The sequence below is a fragment of the Mytilus californianus genome, unplaced genomic scaffold (genome assembly GCF_021869535.1).
Source record: "Mytilus californianus isolate M0D057914Y unplaced genomic scaffold, xbMytCali1.0.p SCAF_9, whole genome shotgun sequence".
Taxonomy (NCBI): Eukaryota; Metazoa; Mollusca; class Bivalvia; order Mytilida; family Mytilidae; genus Mytilus; species Mytilus californianus.
Genome location: NW_026262745.1, coordinates 92,503,798 through 92,526,138, shown reverse-complemented (window position 1 = coordinate 92,526,138; position 22,341 = coordinate 92,503,798). Strand labels below are relative to the sequence as shown.

General features: G+C 32.3%; 1 protein-coding gene across 1 annotated transcript; it reads left to right on the top strand.

Moving 5' to 3' along the window:
- The first annotated feature begins 1,122 nt into the window (after window positions 1-1,122).
- LOC127714358 (beta-1,3-galactosyltransferase 1-like) lies at window positions 1,123-19,973 on the top strand. The gene is made up of 2 exons (XM_052220423.1): window positions 1,123-1,234; window positions 12,539-19,973. The coding sequence occupies exon 2, from the start codon at window positions 13,038-13,040 to the stop codon at window positions 14,172-14,174; it is 1,137 nt and encodes a 378-aa protein (XP_052076383.1). The 5' UTR covers window positions 1,123-1,234; window positions 12,539-13,037; the 3' UTR covers window positions 14,175-19,973.
- The last annotated feature ends 2,368 nt before the right edge of the window (window positions 19,974-22,341 follow it).

Below are 22,341 nucleotides of genomic sequence, written 5' to 3'. Positions count from 1 at the left end.
AAGGTGGGCTTTTTTTTATAACAAAGTTTCCAGTGGAACTTCTGTAAGGTGGAACAAATATACGTTGACAGTACACAACATGGTTCATATTCATAACGCATTAATTAATGAAATTAATGTAAAACTCTTCATGACTATATCCAGTGGCAGATCCAGAAATTTTCATAAAAGGGGGGGGGGGGGCACTGACTGTCTAAAAGGGGGCCCGCTCCAGTCATTCTTCAGTGATTCCCTATATAATCAACCAAATTTTCCCACAAAACGGGGGAGAGACCCCCCTGGATCCGCCTATGATATCACAGTAAATTTGTTTTTAGAAAGACATTTAATAATTAACATTAATCACAAAAAAACTTAAAGGAAATAAAACAGATTCGTTAAAAAATTTAGTATATCTAAAAAAAAAAAAGAAAAGAATTAAAAATAATAACACTGGTGTCTCTCTTTTTTCGAATGATTTGTCACAGGAAATTTTGTCTAGTATAAAAATAAGGAGATGTGATATGGTAACTAATGAGACATCGAATACAAAGATATGAACATAATTACAGGTCAACGTACTTCCTTCAAAAATGAGTCAAACCCCCTTTAAAAACGAGTGAACCCTCCTTCAAAAATGAGTGAACCCCACTTCAAAAATAAATAAAACCCTCTTTAAAAAATGAGTGAAACCAATACAGTAAGTGAAGACAAAGTGTAAAACGATTCAAATCAGTTGGAGGGGCTTGACTTCTCAACTAACAACATTCTTTCCCCTCCTGTCCCCCATAAATCGGAAGCCATAACCAAAGTTATAAAGTATAATAATGACGTATTAGTTTGTTTTTTAAATTATACATTTGATATCCGATTCCATACATATTTGTAAATCTTTTAAACATATGTACGTGTATTTCTCTAACCAAAGTATACAATCAATTCTTTTTTTATGTTTGTCTGTTATTGAATTATACATTGTATATTCATACATATTTTTAAAATTTCCTATACGTTTATGTCTCAAAGAATACAATCAAATTATTTGTCATTTTTGTTTTTTTTTGTCACATGTTATAGATATCCTGTTAAACAAAAAAACACCTATTAACAAATGAAAAGGGGAGATTATTTTGCAGACTAAAATACTGAATAGCATTAAAAGATATTTTAACCTCGGTCGATAACTCAGTCAGGTGTAGCGCTACACATTAAAAACACAGGTTGATCATATATGACTCCTTGGAAAAAACAACAGGTAAGTCTTGTTAAAAATAAAGCAATTACTATGCTTATGTCGATTTCTGAATGTTAAATTCAAGCTTTAAATTCATCAATTCGAAGAAAAAGTACAAAACACTGATAATCTGTTCTCAAGAATTTTGCATTTAGCACCAGGATTTCAAATACACTGAATGATTAAAATAATGTGCGTCCGAAGAGCTTTCTGAAATTACCTTCATCAGGACCGCTCTAACCTAGACCTTTGTAAGCTATGCAGGATAAGTAAATATCTTAAAACGAAGAACTATATGACCTTAAGTAAATAGCCAAATTACTTTGCAGGTCAACAGTGACACTTACCCTAACAGAGGGTTTGGTTGGGGGTTTACAGAATAGAGAACAATGGGCAAAACAAATAAAGAAAAGAGAATAATGAGGTGCTAGAATATAAAAAAAATAGCTGCAAAAAATAAAGAATTGTTTAAATTATATTGATTACAGACAAGAACAATGTCCAGAATACAATTATCAAGTAACTACAGAAAAGCCGTTTTTTTTTTAAGATAAAGAATAATGAGTGACAAAAATAAAGAATACAGAAATATGACCTCCATCCATACCCTTCTAACAACCTAACCCCAACCCAATGACATGTATCAACTATTTTACAAAACAACATATCCCAAATAACCGGGGGGGGTATACATGTTCAATATAACCATTTCACATCAATATGTTATCGATTAGCCGTGTATAGATATCGGATGTGCAGTATTTGTGACATAATTTCATTCTAAGCATTTTTTATTTTTAAATCGACAAACAGGTAAATAAATATAGAAATGACGCAGGTCGATATGACAACCATTCATTGAAACATGATTTCGGGGAAGACGATTAATATTTAGTTCATTTATTTATATACTAAGTGCAATACAGTTGGACAGTACTTCAGCATCGAGGAGTTTGAATTTTCATAAAACATGACCACATTGAAATATTTTCTGGACAATCAAAAACACGTTCACACATTCGATAGTTGAAATTTAATCCTGTATAATATTTGTTTTGAAATGGGTTTAAAAGAAATGCGGGTTATCATTCATATAAACAGATACATTTTAACAATTAAAACCGAATACAAAGTTATTTATGAAATTTATTTGAAAATATTATAAATCCAACTAGTAGCATAGTCTTTATGCTTCTTTATTAAACAGTCTATGGAAATGAGGACAAGTGCACTTGAGGTCATTTGTTGTGTTTATCGACAATTTCGAGGCCATGTCTCCTAGTTCATGTTCTAGTGACTAAATTATTTAGCAATTTTCAATGTTAAGTTTCTTCTTAAGTTGTTTTATAGCAATTTAATTTTAACACACTATTTAGTATGTAAATATTAAAATGTTAAAAAATATTTACAATGCGATAAAAAATAAACTGAATATTTCGCGAGACAAACTAGCTTCATCGAGCTTGCATCTATCTAGGTGAAATCGGATGCAGGTAAGAAACTTTTGCAGCTCATTGTACATGAATTTTGCTGCCTTGTAAATAATTTAAAGTTTGGATGAAGTTCAAGATTATCTATTTAATTACGAAATTTGCGGTTGAAGTTTGCAACGTCCATTGGCAAATATTACAGAGATATATATAAAGGTCGATGCTGTATAATTAATTATTATTTATCTTTCATGTATCTTTTCTCGTCTTTTCATTAAGCCCATCAGGTTCTAAAGTATGGAGCTGATGGATTTTAAAGTTTTCTCTTCTCCTTCTCGTCGTGGTGTCCAACTAAGTGTTCACTTCTATGATTTGGAAAGTAACATTATCAAAAGAATGTTTCTTTGAGCGAAGACGTCTTGTGAGGGGACAGTTTTTGTTGGTTTTGTACCATTATCGATGGTTGTTTAGCCGAATATAAAATTCGTTCCATTGTTTTTCCCACGTACTGAATTCAACAGGTGTTACATGTTAATACATAAATTGAGTTCTCCGTTTTACAGTTTGAATTTGTGTAGATGGTATAACTTTGTTTTGGAAGAGGAGCTGATGAAAGAACTGCTAGTATTGGCAGCTTAACAACAATAGCAATTCCTTTTTCCACATTGTTTGTAGCAACCGGGAGGTGGAGTAGGTTGCTTTGTTAATACAGCTGTCACTAGTTTGTCACGGATGTTTTTAGGTCTTCTACTTTTTTCAGATTGGAGTCATTCTCTATAGCTCGATGAAGCTATTTTGTCTAGCGAAATATTGCGTTTATTTTTTATCGCATTGTAAATATTGTTAACATTTTAATATTTACATACTAAATAGTGTGTTAAAATTACATTGTTAGGCAATTTATAATTTCATTTGTGTAATTGTATTAATCTGTGTACTGATTAATTCACACTCAAATAGATTTAGATATAAGAAGATGTGGTATGAGTGCCAATGAGACAACTCTCCATCCAAGTCAAAATTTATAAAAGTAAACCATTAGTGTTTGTTATGTGTTGCTATCTATAGGCACTTAATTTTTTTTGGGGGGGGGGGGGGGGTGGAGGGGACTATTTTTAATAAAAAATATGAATCTAGGATTATATCTGAAATTCCATAATTTACCTTATTAAAAATCGTTGTTGGAATCCTAGCACATAAGAAAACCAAAGTTTTACAAGAGAGGCGAAAGATACCAAAGGGACATTCAAACTCATATATCGAAAATAAACTGACAACGCCATGGCTAAAAATGAAAAAGACCAACAGACAATCAATAGTACACAAAACACAACATATAAAACTAAAGACTGAGCAACACGAACCCCAACAAAAACTGGGGGTGATCTTTGGTGCTCCGAAAGGGTAAGAAGATCCTGCTCCACATGTGGCACCCGCCGTGTTGCTCATGTTAGTACAAACCCGGTAATAAGCCTAATTCGGTGATCACATTCGGGAAAAGCGGACGGGATTGTAGTTATGACATTAGGAACATATTGATATTCCGTAACGGTCAACCAACTCGTGATGGCGTCTGTAAAAATTAGGAATGGATTATTTCAACTTCACCACTTGGAACTCTTGGTTTAAAAGCTTCCCTATGAGCAGCAACCCTTTTTCAAGGAAATCATGATAGGAAAAGCAAGCCCTGGCATATCGTATCAACTGGGATATATATACTCCGTATGCAGGCGCTGCTGGAAAGTTGCTACATAAAAATGGAAAGTTCATAATTGGGAAGCTGAAATCATCTCTTTTGTAATAAAGTTTTGTTTTCAACCGACCCTCATTGTCAACTTCTAGATGAAAGTCAAGATTTGAGGCTGACTTAACTGTATCTGTTGTATTCTTTATTTCCAGTTCGGTGAGATAGGTCTTTCAACATAGCCACCAAATTTTGAATTATTTAGTGAGAGAACATCATCTATGTAGCGGAAAGTAAAGTTAAAGGATACTACTAACAACTTTCCCCCCGAGTTTTACATGCCTCAAATTTGAAATTCCCAGCGTCAATTATAATTTTTCACTAAAATTCTAGCTCAAAAAGTAATTTCTCAAAATTTGTGAATTTGTTTACCAAAAAGAATGTCTTTTTACAAAAGTGTTCCACCATTTTTTTTAAAATAAAATCGACAATGATCTTCTTCTAAAAGATATAATTACTGTCTATAAAAACATTTTTTATATCAGATGAAACATTCTTAAGATACAACGGACTAGTCGGCATGGTCTTACTTAAAAAAAAAACAGACCAAATTGCATTAAAACCGTCAAAGCCTACCACAGATTATTCCTTAACAAAATGTGAACCGGAAAAGTCATGGAAAACTAGTCTTTTCTGTACCAACTACATAACAAATGTTCATTATTAAGTACAAAATTGTTCGATCACTTTCAATAATTTGGGCAATGACAAATAAGCGACCCCGGATATTTCACGATCCTTTTCATGATCTCATAAAATCAGTCTAGCTCATAAAATCTAATTAGATCTGCAGATGACACCGAGGTATTTAATAAGAACAAAAAATATACAGAAAGTTCCTTCAAGATTTTACCCTTATATTAACAAGCTTCGGGCTCTAGAAAAAGTCACGACTTCACAAAAGGCTTGCTTTTATGGGCTTCTGAAAGGAAAAGATTTAAATTTGAATTTGATAAAATCAAATGGATCAGATGTAATGTTAAACTAAGTGTGTGCCGTTCACGAAGATATATGGAGAAAAATAATTGATAAAATTAAAACTTGTATATACATCACTACAAAAGTCAAAAAGTCTGAAAAGACCAGTTTTTGTCTGAATTTGCATGAATTTTTACTCGACATTCTTAATTTGTCTGAATAATTTTTAAAAATTCTTGACATAGTATGAATTTGTCTAATAAGGTTCTTGATTTTTCTTGACAAGTGTCTTGACAGTATGAACATTGTCTTAAAATTTCTCGACACTTCCTGTATTATCTGATAAGAGTCTGGATTAGTCTCGACCAATTCTTGACTGTCTTAAATTTGTCTCGATCTGTCTTGACATATTCTTGACATTCTTAATAATGTCTGAATATGTCTCGACATATTCTTGACATTCTAAATAATGTCTGAATATGTCTCGACACATTCTTGACAGTCTTAAATATGTCTTGACACTATCTCAACAGTATAAATTTCGCCTGAAATGTGAACAGACTTATTCTGCACTGTTTATGACATTCTATTGCTGTTGTATACTCCATTTTATTATGGCTAAACTCAACTTTGAAGAATCAAGGATTAATTTGGTATAGTAAGATACCCTTTTGGTGCAACTAAGTTGGAATACCCTGAATAATCCCCCATGTAGTTTAATTTTGATTTATTTTTATTAAACATTTAAGTAATTGTTTTCACTTGGAATATAAGTCAAAGGTATTGACAAACAGCATTTAGATTTTTGCCGTTCGCAAAACTGCCAGTCAAATTTGCTTTACTAAAATAGGTGTCTTGTATCTCTTTTGGACCCCACAATTCATTTTTGGGTTTTTGTGGCTAAAAAAAGAGGGGGGGCTTTCGTTTAGGTCAAAGAATTTGTTCCCATCTTGATTCAAAAACCTTATTCATTTTTTAGAACAACCCAAAAACATTTTTTATTCAAATGTGAGTGTTGAATTTTATAATTTTTTATCAAAAATAAATGTTTGTGATAACTCCTTCCTGAAAAGAAAAAAATGTTTAGATCTATATTATGCAAGTCTGTGTGAGAACCATTTCATAAGACCGATGATTTCTATAGAAATCATTGATGGGACCCATTATAAATACATTTTTTTTATTATTCCTGGAGTAGATAATAATTTTCTTTTAATCTTTGGGAATTATTCAATTTGTTTTTATGTTAAAATAATTAACTTCATAATTTTGATGAAGAAAATCCATTTCAATTCAATTTTTTTCATCAAAATGATGATTTTCATTATCATCTATCAACAAACTTTTTAAATTGTAGTGGCATGGTCGGTCAACTGATAAGTTGTATGGCTGATTACAGGTAAAGCAATAACTTCTATTTGACAGTTGCGTGTACTCTGGGGTGTGGAATACCTTAATTTTATGGGGAACATCCTGTCCATGTGTAATACTTAATATATTCCAACAGATGACATTACACAATTTTTTTTTCTGTTAAATGAATGATTTGTATATCATCATAATTTGCTATTTATATAAACCACATTTTGGTATAATAATTATTTACCATATCAACATTGAATATTATGAATGTAGAATGAAATATGTCTACAATATGATTGGTTTGAATCATTTAATTTATAAGATTTAGGAATCAAAATTTGTAATTATTTAAAAACCCACATTGAAATTGTTTTATATCAACACACCCACATTTGAATTATTTTATACTTTAGATTTCATAGCCATATTTGCATTTGTAAAAATATTTATATACCCAAATTTTGAATTATTTTACATGCCCAACTTTTATTTTTGTTGTAAAGAAGTGCAACTTGAAACAACAGTATATCATATAAAGAGAAATAAAGATTAAAGTTATATCATGAATATTGGTCATGATTTGTAAAACTCAGAACTGTCAAGTAAATTTAAGACACGATTCAAAATGTTCAGAATATGTCAAGCCATACTGAGAAAAAATAAGAATGTCGAGAATATGTCGAGAAATTTCAAGACAGTATTCAAATGTCAAGAATTTGTCAAGAAATTTTAAGACCATATTCAGAATGTCGAGAATATGTCGAGTAAATTTCATACAAATTTAATATAAATGAGAATTTGTCAAGAAAATTTAAGACACAAGTCATACTTTTGGAGAATGTCGAGTAAAAGTTCATGCAAATTAAGACAAAAACTGGTCTTTTCAGACTTTTAGACTTTTGTAGTGCATGTACGTATAGGAAAGTAGGAAGCTTATATTTACAGGTAAAATACTTATATTTAAAAATATGATACTTTCTCTCTGTTCTAACGATATTGAAATACGAGGAGATACGGGAAGATATACTAAAGAGCTAAATAATATAATTTGGAATTCTATATGGGACTGAAAAGTTAACCAGGTAGACAGAAATGCCTGCTGCCAATTACCACAATTTAATCAGGAAACTATCAATACTTGATCCGGTTTCATACAACATACTGTTATACCATTCAATAAAATAGATGTATTTTTACGAGAATCTTTTATTAAAAAACAAACCATTAGTTGAGATCTCACAAAACAAGTTTAACACAGCTGCATTTTTGCGCCTGTCCCAAGTCAGGAACATCTGGCCTTTGTTAGTCTTTTATGATTTTTTTTTTTAATTTTGGTTAATCTATATGTTTTGGAGTTGAGTGTGACGTCCATTTTCGCTGAACTAGTATACATTTTTTAAGGGGCCAGCTGAAGCCCGCCTCCGGGTGCGGGATTTTCTCGATGTGTTGGAGACCCATTGGTGGCCTTGGGCTGTTTTCTGCTCTTTGGTCGGGTTGTTGTCTCTTTGACACATTCCCCGTTTCCATTCTCATTGGTATATCCTTCACTTTTAAAAAGCGATATCAAAACTACCAAGGACATTTAGAAATCAGAAACTACTGATTTTGTTAGCGGTAATGAAATGTTTAGGAAGCTTATTGATCGGAGAAATTGTATTTCCTATTTTTCCAGAATTAAATAGGCAATTCCTAACGATTTCGTGCAAATTTTGAATCAGAATTTGCATAATGAAATGAAATTAAACATATGAAATGACCTTAAGATTATGAACTTAATCAATAATAAAACCATCAAAGCTAAAACTCAAATATATTTGGAAACAATTTTTATTTGGAAATTTGTGGTCAGGATTAAAAAACATGAGCATTCAAAATAAAGTAAAAAAAAACAAATCATTGGAGATCCATGCACAATATTTTATATACTGAAGGTATATTACAAAAATTGACGCTTTCAAATGGAAACTGCAATATTTGTCAAAATGACAACAACATAGAAACCCTGCAACACTTGTTTTTAGTCGTTGAACATCAAAGTTAATTTTAAACAAGCTTCAAGAAATACTTATCCAATCAAACATAGGAATAAATAATCCTTTTGTTGAAAAGGACATGATGTTAGGAATAAACAGAGGAATATTCAAATATAACATTTTTCTAGACACAATTATTACATATTCTAAATAGACTCTATGGTAAATTATGATAAAATACTACACGACGCCTATAGCACCACAATATATTTATAATATCTGAAAATATAAGCTAAAACACAAATAAAAGTTGACATTATCGATATGGCAAAAATTAAATCAATGATAATGAAGATTAATTTAGACAAACAATTTATATCAACTTTAAACGAAGTTATTTTATTATATAGTTTATTGTATAAGGGAGCTACATTTGATTTTATGGGGGGGGGGGGGGGCTAGGATGAAATTTGAAAAAAAATAGGCAGGACAGGAGTTTTGAGTAAAAAAAAAGGCAGGATGAGATTATTTGCAAAAAAAAAAGCAGGATGACAATTTATGTAAAAAAAAAGTCAGGATAAACTAAAAAAAAAAGGCAGGACCGAATAGAGTGAAAAATAAAAAGGCAGGACCGAAAAGAGGGAAAAATAAAATAGCAGGACAAAATTTTCATCCTAGTCCCCCCCCCCCCCCACAAAAATCAAGTGGTAGCTCCCTAAGACTATATATTTTTTTAATAAAATTGAAAATGGATGCTTCTAACATCATGTGGATATATTTTTGAAACCAATTGTAATTCCTAGGTAAAAAGGGGACTACATTTTTAGCCTTGTATTACCCCTAAATAGATGGTTCGTTTTGTAAACAGGAACCCTTAGCTTGTTACATGGACGACTAAGATAATTGTATAAGGAAATATTTAGGAATAAAAGGTTTTTATGTGTTGAGAAAAGAAAATGAAAATGTTTAAGGTTTTGCCTTTTAAAGTTTTGTAAAAACGATGCAATTTTATACTCTGATTTTCTAAGATATTGATCGTAATAGTGAACCATTTTGACAGACAGTTTTATTTTTCAAAATTTGTCCTTATAATTCAAAACTAGATCATCTTTTGACCTTGCATGTGTCTTCTCGAGAAGATTTCCTTCGTGATCCCATACCAGAAGTTTCACGATTCTATCGCAACACTTGACTATCATTACTGATACATTCACGATCATTTTCCCCCGATATACAGAAAGACACCTGGGGATAAGTTTACACGGATCGTATGTTAGTTTATTGACTCCTTTAAGCCGACTTGAGAGCTCCCGTTTCTACGTTATCTGTATGTTTATATGAAAACCATACTTTAAATAAAGATTACTTACTTACTTACTTACTTACTAAAACTTGATTGATTATAGTTTGTTTATCGCCCGGTTTCAAATATTTCATGCATATTCATGCATATTCATGACGAGAACAAATAACAATCAATGGAATATGTAGGTTGTGCAAGGTAGTCCGACTAGGGTGAAGGGCTAGAAATTAGTACTGCCAGTGGTAAATGGGTCGTGATGGATAGGAACTTACGGAACCCTCAAATAGTTGTAGCAACAGTTCTTTAACGTGTATTACAGTCACCCTTCACAAAGCATCAGATTTAATGTTCCTTTTCCAACCGGACGTGGCTGCGTATTTGTATATCCCGCACAGCATAACGGACTCCCCACTTTATCAAGGGTTTTACTGTCGGACAGCTTCAGGCTGGGTTGACCATATTTCTATACCCCAGTGAAAATTAGGGGTTTGATACTTAGAAGTGAAGTCCAAAACTTTAATGGCAAATTAAACATAATTAATGTTTCTGTGTTCAAATTTACGACTTCACAGTAAATAAAAAATGAAAAAAACCTAACAAGTTCGTAGAAAAATATTTTGTCGTTTTTTTTCATATTTTATCTGATTTGATTCATAATACATAATATAAATTAATGTTTCTCTCCTTAAATAAACAAAATTTTGTTTAACCATCTGAAAATAACAATAGAATATAAAAGCAGACGGAATGATAGTTAAATGTTGAAATTCAAGAAAAGTTAATGATTTACACCTTGTATACTAAGGAGTTATGATATTATTACTAATGAGGCAAATACACCCCCACCCCCCTCAAAACCAAAGAACAAGGATTTAAATAACTATTGGTCACGCATGTAACGGCCTTCAACAATGAACAATACCCTTAAAGTACGCCGTAAAAGGAATCAGGGTAACACAATGTGTAACTGAACTCAAAAGATTTATGTTTAATTAATAAAATAATAAACGAAAAAAATGTGACAGACAGCAACAACAAGACTCTTACACTGGATCACATGCTACTGGCTTGGACATGCGCATACAAATGTTATAGGGTTACAAACGTTTGCAAAGGCCGAAAACTTACTGATTTTATCTGACAGACCGGGAACCAGTCTATAACAAGTCAAATGAATTTCTTTAAATTTTCTATGTATAGGCCCGTAATAACTTAATGATTATAAAACTAATATACTTTCAGCTGATATGTTGTTTTATCTAAATCAAAACTAATGGATGTTTAATTTTTCATCTAAGATTTTGATAATAGATATAAGAAGATGCAGTATGAGTGTCAATGAGACAACTCTCCATCCAAGTTACAATTTGTAAAAGTAAACCATTATAGGTCAAAGTACGGCCTTCAACACGGAGCCTTGGCTCACACCGAACAGCAAGCTATAAAGAGCTCCAAAAATGACTAGTGTAAAACCATTCAAACAGGAAAACCAACGGTCTAATCTATATAAAAAACGAGCAACGAGAAACACATATGAACCACATCAACAAACGACAACCACTGAACACCAGGTTCCTGACTTTAGGACAGGTGCAAACAAATGCAGCTGGTTTAAACGTTTTAATAGACGCCAACCTTTACCCTACCTGAAACAATAGTGTAACATCACAACAGAGAAAGACACACTATAAAATATCAATTGAAATGGCTTAACTCAATCAAAAGACATATTAACAAAAACAAGTGAACATACACTGAACGAATAAATTTGATATATGACACATTGTAAATACAAAATTAATAAAACAAGGGTAAGTCTTTTATTATTGTATTCTTATAAATTTTCTTCAATCTATTAGGAAATTACCAATTGATTTTCTGGGTGGAAGGAGGATTTTGGAAATAAATATCTTGACCTGGTAATAGCTGTTTTTTTGTTGTTTGCCAAAAACAGTATTTAAATGAATATTATACATTAAAATGCAGGAAATAATTTTGTACAAATTTGGAAATAAATTTTCGCGAGAAAAAACTCAGCCAGCCTAGCAACGAGTATATTCAAATGAGTATTCCTCTATAAAAATATCCTCATATATGAAATCAAATGGTCGTCCCCTTATATCTTAATTAAATTAGTAGAAAGAAGAGAAACTATTTCAGTGCGATTCTAATACTCCACGCCCATCCCGATGGATAGATATGCACATGCAAATTGAATGGTCTAGAAAAGTACTTTATCGGTACTACGAATGACATACATTCGACTCACTTCGAAAGATTTTACGATGAAAGGTAACGGAATTTGTCGAGGTTTACCGATTGTCACAACCACGTCTTGTTTTCACCCTTCACTTTATCCCGTTTAAGAAACCCTTTTAAAAAGTTTCTATATTGGAATACTTGAACTGCAGACAACAAAAGCAAACTACAAGTAAAACAACACTAAAAGACAAAATTAAATCAAAACGTATAAAATAATCACGTGACTCCGCGTTTAAAATCTGAAAAATGACACTGACAACTACTAATGCCAACAATTAGTGTGGAGCATATGTGATCATAATTTGTTTACTTATTTATAATTCATAATTGCAGATAGTTGTCGGTTCCTCATATGGATTTCATGTTCTATGAACGATGCATGTAGTATCTGGAACTACCTTAACTACAAAATAATCAATTTAACAAACAGCAGCACAAGAGACAGATGTAACAGGATTGCCTCTAAACTATGTGATCATAAACAGACTATGTGTCCCCCGGGATCTGATCATCAACAGACACGTTCCGAAATTAATTTCTCGTATCTGATACCCTGTTACATTACAAAAGTTAATCACATGGAGAAACCTACAAAGACATTTCTGGTTTATTTGGATAGGTGATGTTAACAGCATTCAATTTGACTTGACTAGACATATGAATAGTCTAGTCAACTCACAGAAATTTTGGTTCAGAGAGAGGACACAATTGTTATAGAAAATGAGTGAAAACGTATTTAAGTGAAGTTATATATACATATTTGTTTTAAAATTTAATTTTAAACTTTAACAATAGAAATACTTCTTACACTAGTACTGTTCTCAGTCACACAATGACGGAAATGGACATGAACAGATCCAAATCTTCTGTTGGATATTATTTGCTTGCTTTTATTACCCTAGTTTTAATGGCATCGTTATCTCTATATACTATAAACAGTGGTAAGTTCAACAGATTCAGGAGAAACAAAATTGTTGAACGCAATATTGTGAAATCTTATACTGTAGGAAATACTGATAAGAAAAGAACAATTGATGCAGACCATCAAAATGCCACAAATGGTGTGAATCAATCCATACTAAAAGGGTCAAAGTTGAAATGCTTTGGACATGAATTTGAAATTATTCTTAATCAGGACAAACTCTGTGAGAAATCGCATGATATAGACATTATCATTCTAATATCAAGTTCCCAAAAACAGTTTAATGAGAGACAAGCCATAAGAAAATCATGGGGATACGAATGTAACCGAAACGACACGGCAATAAAGTGCTTATTTGTGATAGGAAATCATCGGCTAACTTCGGAGGGAACTCGTGTTTCTACGAGGGAGTCCGGTTTGCAAGAAGAAAGTACATTATATAGAGATATTGTGCAAATTGACTTTATCGACTCATATGGAAATTTAACATATAAAACTGTGTTCAGTATTTCATGGGCCGTGAGATATTGCGCGTCAGCTAAGTACGTTATGAAGACAGACACTGACATGTATGTAAATACATATCTACTCCCTTTTCTCACAAAAAAAGCGCCAACTAAATTCATAGGTGGATATTGCTGGGGTCCTTCCACCCCACACAGAGATAGAAATTCTAAATGGTATGTGTCGTTTAAAGGATATAAAGAAGACAAATTTCCTCCAATGTGTTCAGGAACTGGATATATTATAAGTATGGACTTAGTCCTGACTATTTTACAGACGTCTGAGTATATTCCGTTCTTTCATCTAGAGGACGTGTACATTGCAATGTGCTTGAAAAAAATGCGTGTTACACCAAACTATTTATATGGTTTTAACAATATGAAACCAGACTTCAATCCATGTTCTTATAAGAATGATATCATTACATCACATGGTGTCAAACCAAAAGAACTGGAGACTTATTGGAATCAGATTAAATCGTGCAATGTTTCAGTTATACCAGAAAATGTATACAAACCACGCCCATTGCTGAGAGTTCATTGATAATCAAACTCTACTGAGCATGTGTAGAGTAGTTAATTGCATGGTCATGTTTACAACTTATTCAAAAATTGATTCAGACTATTTCGACATGAAATTACTATTTATTAGAGGAGGGAAACCTATATATTTTAACCAACCATTACTATAACAATAAGAACCATTTTTTGGGTGTAAATTCGAATGATATGATTGTCATCAAGGCCAAGACAAACATACACCGAGTAAACTTAGGGTTGAGCGCTCACAAACATGTTTAACCCCGCCACATTCTGTATGTGCCTTTTCCAAGTCAGGAGCCTGTAGTTCAGTGGTTGTCGTTGGTTCATGTCCGTCATATTTGTTTTTCGTAAATTGTTTTGTTATAAATTAGGCCGTTAGTTTTCTCAATTGAATTGTTTCATATTTTTCATGTCGGGGCCTTTTATAGCCGAACATACGGTATGGGGGTTTTCTCATTGTTGAAGGACGTATACGGTTGCCTATAATTGCTTACACCCACTTCATTTGAACTTTGGTGGATGGTTGTCTCATTGGCAATTATACTGCATCTCCTTATTTTTATATACGTACAGATCTCAATTAGACCACACATGCACCGAGTAAACATAAAATAAATGCAACATACCCATCATGATCATGATTATATTACTATACTTTTTATTATAATTTATCATTTTTATTAAATTTCTAAGTGCATGTTAAATCCTTTAACAATATTTTTAGCATTGTCATACCCATGTCATTTATTTATTTTTTTATTGCATGATTAAATCCTTTACCAAAAATTTAAGCATTGTCATACTGTCATAGAGTCATTTTATACCTCATTTAATATTTTTGTGAAAATTAAGTTTTCAGCAAAAAAGAATATTTTAATATTCCCGATAAATTGAGAATAAGAAGTACTTTTTTAGCAGATATTTATGTTGGCATTTGTCACTTTAGATTTTCTCTTTGTTAAACATTATTTTTATCAATATAAGATGTTTAGCGCTAAGCTAAATGGACACAATTAGACATGCTTTTTTTACTAAGTCTATAAACAAGTTGTTGTGTAAACACCATACATGTAGGTCTAGGTAACCTGGTCAAATAGGGTTCTTTGTTCTGTCCAGGCAAAGATCTTTCCACGTCCCTTTTTACCCCAAAATATCAGGGTAACTAAGGCGGCTTTGGTGTTTAACTAATCTGATTGGTCGAACCTGAAACAGTAACGCGAAATTGTGAATTTCGGTCTCAAAAGTGTCACTTTCATGTGCGCTTTTGGAGAAAGAAGATCGTAAGAACCATTTCACTGTTTTTGTTATAACTGTTTCAGGTGAGTCAAGTATTTTATTTATGCAAAGTTGATATACTTCGTTTTATCTTTTTTTTTTCTTTTAGTGTGTCTTTCATTAGTTATTCACATGAATCGTGAAACTTTATAAAGTTTCATTTCCCTTTTTATTCAGTAAAGTTAAAGTAAAATATATATGAGTTCTGCAGGTAAAGAATTTCAGATCAAATGTTGTTTCTCAATAAGTGTAAATAGATGTAAGTATGTGTTTTAAAACACGAATGTACGCAAGGGTATTTTTAAACGCGTTATAAAAATTTGTTTTACGCTTGCATGTTTGAAATGATAATTTAACTTATCGCTTGTTCATACTTAATAAGAATTAAGGTCAGTTCCGCAAGGGTAAGATGTTGATTATTTAAGAAACGCTGTATGCGTAATTTCCAAATGTGTAGGTTAAATTAATAAGTAATTATTTATCGTAACCTAGTCTTGTCGTTTAGCCCTATATCATCATAACGAGTCATGAATTTTTGATAAAAGCGATCATGTATGTTTTTAAAGCTAGTTTCCCCATTTTACATGATACTATTTCATATTCACAATATTTGGATAATCGCGTTTAGTTTCGTAGAGTTAGGTTTTTCTCCATTTCGGTTATTCCTATAATTCACCTACAAAAGTATTTCTCCTTTTAAACAGAATTACAGAAACTATTTGTCAACCAATGCTCATTGTCTGATTTGATTATTTTTGGGTTAATAGGTTTTATATAGTTTAAATTTTCACAAGCACAATATTTGCTCTACCATGTTTATCATTCAAAAGATAAAAGATTTCAACATGCTGATGCTGTTTAGCATATGCGCTATGCTCATATAGGTTCAAATACTAGGTCACGCTTTATGCTCATACATTTAAAATTTAGCTCGCATTTTCCTCACATATTTGGATGCTGTTATTTATTAGAAAAATCATAAGCATACATGTTCATTGTTAAGATATTTATGCTGTTCAGCACAGTCATGCTTTATGCTCTCTTAGGTTCAAATACTAGGTCACGCATTATGCTCATACGTTTAAAATTTAGTACTCATCTTGCTCATATATTTGAATGCTAAATAAGCTTTTATTTATTAGAAATATTATAAGCATACTTGTTCGTCAGTTTAAATGCATATGCTCATGCATTTACGTAAAGTTTGTTTAGTTAAATACTCAAAATATCAATTGATCATTTATGTTGGAAAATTAAATGAATTTTATGTTTCTATTATTTGCATTATATACTATTATATTGTTATTAATTGAATATGACTTTCATTTGCGCTTTGAAGAAAGAAGATCGTAAAACCCATTTCACTGTGTTTGTTATAAATGTTTAAGGCCCTTGCTCATCCCCCTCTGTCCGCAAGCTGTGCTTTTGGTTAAGTCCAAACATAGCAGTCAAACGACAGTTCATCTAACCCAGAAAGTCAACTCTGACAATACTCATATTAAATATTTCCGTCATGTGTGCATGTAAAGGGATATTTTTTTAGCCTAACCTTGGCAGGAAGTTCAGCTTATATTTGTTTCTTCAAGCAGAAGTTCCTTTGTAAACGTTGTTATAAATAATGCTTCAATATATAATTCTATTATATATGTAATATTCTATACCCTTTATTCCGTTAGAAGAAAATCCACTAACTATATTATCTTCCAGTGTAAAGTAATATTGAAAAATATTTCTTCCATTTGGAACAAATATTATAAAGAAACTTTTTTTTCCATAAAAGGAGTATCACAAACCCCGACCTCTTTTTGTCGACATTAATGTGACTAATCACCGAACGTTAGCTTATGATGAGCAGCATGGCGAGTGCCACAAAAAGTGGAAGAACTGCTTTCCCTTTCAGGGTACTTCAGGTCAATCCTAGTTTGTTTATGATGAGCAGCATGGCGAGTGCCGCAAATAGAGCAAAAACTGCTTTCCCTTTCAGGTACTTCAGGTCAATCCTAGTTTGTTTATGATTAGCATCATGGCGAGTGCCACAAGTAGAGCAGGAACTGTTTCCCTTTCAGGTACTACAGGTCGATCCTATTTTTGTTTTACTGGATTTCATCGTCTCAATCTTTTGTTTTCTGTCAAGTGTTTTGTGGGCTTGTTTTTTGTATCGATATTTTTCTTGGTGATCCTGGTTTTGTCTGTTTTTATTCGACGTTTAATTTGGATAAACACCATGGCATCTTCTTCATTCTTTTTGCAGGTAAATATAAACTGGTTGTTTGTGTCGAAACTGTGGAGTCCATAATAATGCGTTTTTCTCAAGTTTTACAATGTTTCCATTACTTGTCCAGGAGATGATATTTTTTCTCTGTCTTTCACTTGTAACAGATTTATTTCTCTTTAATTTATCTTTATCTGAAGAAAATTTGACATAATTTTTTAATGATTTTATAACAAAATGTAATTTATTGTTTCAAAGTATATGGTCAGTTGGATTTCAGTGGACGTCATGCATTTAATGTGACTAGTCAGTTGAATTTCAGAGGACGTCGTGCATTTAATGTGACTTTTATAGTATATTAATATAGCAACTATTTATGGAAACCGTTTATTTAATATTTGTATTGGAACATTAAGCATGGTTGTTTTGGTTGTTAGTCAACTGTACTGCATTTAATGCAGAAAAATCATGTACAATTTATGTTTTGTTGGTTTTTGTGAACTATTATATAAGTTTATAACTTTTGTTAAACATGGAGAACAATGAGCAATGTTATAGAACCGTAAAGATGAATATGTAGCATAATGATTTCTTCTTCTATTTAACCATTATTACAAATCGTTGATCAATGAAACACCCCTGTTTAGTCATTATTACAATTCGCTGATCAATAAAACACCCCTGTTTAAGCAATATTAGAAATCACTTATCAATAAAACAACCCTGTTCAAGCATTATTACAAATCGCTGATCAATAAAACACCCCTGTTTTAGCATTATTACTAATTGTTGATCAATAAAACACCCCTGTTTAAGCATTATAACAAATCGCTGATCAATAAAACATCCCCGTTTAAGCATTATTACAAATCGCTGGTCAATAAGACACCCCTGTTTAAGCATTATTACAAATATTTGGTTCATACAATACTTCAGTATCAGCAATATTGCAATTCAGCATTATTCAAAATTTATGTTAAACCGTTCGTCCTGAATATGCATGAAATAATTGCCACTGGACGTTAAGCAAGCAACAATCAATCAATCAATGTTTAAGCATTAGTAAATATCCAATTTACACAACATTCCTGTTTAAGCAACTATTATATTGTAAATCTTTGATCTATATGATATTTCTGTTTGATGTAGCTGGGGTGTCTTTCTCCATCTTGAATTTTGAAATAGCAGCTAACGATCGATCTATATCTTTTTAAATAAAATGTGCAAATTTCGAGAGTAGTATGTAATTCATGTGTAAGACTTTTCGTGTTGATATAGAAACTTATGTGTTTTATCATATTTATGGATGTATTTCACAAAAAACAGAATATTTTTGTTTGATTTATTTATTTTTTTGAACTTTGCCACATAAGGGGCGATAACTCAGATAAAGTTACTTTTATAATAGAATGAGGTGTGAATTTACCTATTTTATCATGATGCAAGAAAACGAGTCCGGTGACCCCATTTTTTTTTTTTTTCTTTTTCTAACCTGAAAGTATATTATTAGAGCTATCTTCTCATATTTTGTCTTAAAATTCTATTATTGTATAGTTTTCTTTTTATCACACAAAATTGGGTTTTCCATGCATAAACTATACAAAATCTGACAATTTTGCACAACCTGTAGCGTGAACAAAATCCCAGTGACCCATACTTTTTAAGAGTTTTGAAAAAGCATGGTATAAAATACATTTTGACAAGTTATTAAAGAATTCTATGGATTTTAATTTAGACCCCCCATCTACCTTAAACATTATTACATTTCAGATTTTTACACATTGTTGATTTTTGTTCCTGCTAATTGTTTTAATACAAATTGTCAATCTATCCAACATTTCAGTATCAATATCATAACAAATCATTGATTTACACACTAATTCTCTGTCAACAAATATAACACGTCGCCATATTAACAAATTGTTGATTGACACAACAGAACTGTTTCAGCATTATAACGAATCTTTGATTTATAAGATACCTCTGTTTAAGCATTATTGCAATTCAGCATTATTACAAATATTTATTTATATAATAATTGTGTTGAAATCATTATGGCAACTCGACGATTTACAGAATTCTCCCGTGTCAGCATTATAACAAATCGTTGATTTTCATTACTTCTATTTCAGCATTATTACAATTCAGCATTATTACAAAAGGTTGATATGCACAATACATTTATTTAATTTTATTACAAAATATCGATTCATGCTTGAGGTTTATATTCCATTTATTCAAGATTTCTGTTTCGGCATCATTATAAATTGTTATTTATTTGTTTATATGTCTAGAAATAAATGTTGAAAACAACGTACATTTTTTATGTATTTGACTTCATCGAATTGTATAATTCGCTCAAAAGTGTGTAATTGTTTATATCCTGAGTTCAGCTTAAACTCGAGACTCAGTGTCCAAATTTATATCTAATCAACACATATCTAGGATCAGGGATTACGTCAATGAGATATAAACACATATCTAAATTCAGGGTTTACGTCAATGAGAGAAACACATATCTAAGATCAATGTTAACGTCAATGAGAGAAACACATATCTAAGATCAGGGTTTACGTCAATGAGAGAAACACATATCTAAGATCAATGTTAACGTCAATGAGAGAAACACATATCTAAGATCAGGGTTTACGTCAATGAGAGAAACACATATCTAAGATCAGGGTTTACGTCAATGAGAGAAACACATATCTAAGATCAGGGTTTACGTCAATGAGAAAAACACACATCTAAGATCAGTGTTAACGTCAATGAGAGAAACACATATCTAAGATCAGGGTTAACGTCAATGAAAGAAACACATATCTAAGACCATGGTTTACGTTAGTGAGACAGAAACCCAAAGACAAAATAACTGAAGACATCTAGCTGGTAACACTAACTTCAACAACAATAACTGAAGACATCTAGCTGGTAACGCAGACTTCAACAACAATAACTGAAGACATCTAGCTGGTAACGCAGACTTCAACAACAATAACTGAAGACATCTAGCTAGTAACGAAGACTCAAACATCAATAACTGAAGACATCTAGCTAGTAACGCAGACTTCAACAACAATAACTGAAAACATCTAGCTAGTAACGCAGACTTCAACAACAATAACTGAAGACATCTAGCTAGTAACGCAGACTTCAACAACAATAACTGAAGACGTCTAGCTGGTAACGCAGACTTCAACAACAATAACTGAAGACATCTAGCTAGTAACGCAGACTTTAACAACAATAACTGAAGAAATCTAGCTGGTAACGCAGACTTCAACAACAATAACTGAAGACATCTAGCTGGTAACGCAGACTTCAACAACAATAACTGAAGACATCTAGCTAGTAACGCAGACTTCAACAACAATAACTGAAGACATCTAGCTAGTAACGCAGACTTCAACAACAATAACTGAAGACATCTAGCTGGTAACGCAGACCTCAACAACAATAACTGAAGACATCTAGCTAGTAACGCAGACTTCAACAACAATAACTGAAGACGTCTAGCTGGTAACACAGACTTCAACATCAATAACTGAAGACATCTAGCTAGTAACGCAGACTTCAACAACAATAACTGAAGACGTCTAGCTGGTAACACAGACTTCAACAACAATAACTGAAGACATCTAGCTAGTAACGCAGACTTCAACAACAATAACTGAAGACATCTAGCTAGTAACGCAGACTCAAACATCAATAACTGAAGACATCTAGCTGGTAACACAGACTTCAACAACAATAACTGAAGACATCTAGCTGGTAACGCAGACTTCAACAACAATAACTGAAGACATCTAGCTAGTAACGCAGACTCAAACATCAATAACTGAAGACATCTAGCTAGTAACGCAGACTCAAACATCAATAACTGAAGACATCTAGCTGGTAACGCAGACTTCAACAACAATAACTGAAGACATCTAGCTGGTAACGCAGACTTCAACAACAATAACTGAAGACATCTAGCCGGTAACGCAGACTTCAACAACAATAACTGAAGACATCTAGCTAGTATCGCAGACTTCAACAACAATAACTGAAGACATCTAGCTAGTAACGCAGACTTCAACAACAATAACTGAAGACATCTAGCTAGTAACGCAGACTTCAACAACAATAACTGAAGACATCTAGCTAGTAACGCAGACTTCAACAACAATAACTGAAGACATCTAGCTGGTAACGCAGACTTCAACAACAATAACTGAAGACATTTAGCTGGTAACGCAGACTTCAACAACAATAACTGAAGACATCTAGCTAGTAACGCAGACTCAAACATCAATAACTGAAGAGATCTAGCTGGTTACACAGACTTCAACAACAATAACTGAAGACATCTAGCTGGTAACACAGACTTCAACATCAATAACTGAAGACATCTAGCTAGTAACGCAGACTTCAACAACAATAACTGAAGACGTCTAGCTGGTTACACAGACTTCAACATCAATAACTGAAGACATCTAGCTAGTAACACAGACTTCAACAACAATAACTGAAGACATCTAGCTGGTAACGCAGACTTCAACATCAATAACTGAAGACATCTAGCTAGTAACGCTGACTTCAACATCAATAACTGAAGACATCTAGCTGGTTACACAGACTTCAACATCAATAACTGAAGACATCTAGCTAGTAACACAGACTTCAACAACAATAACTG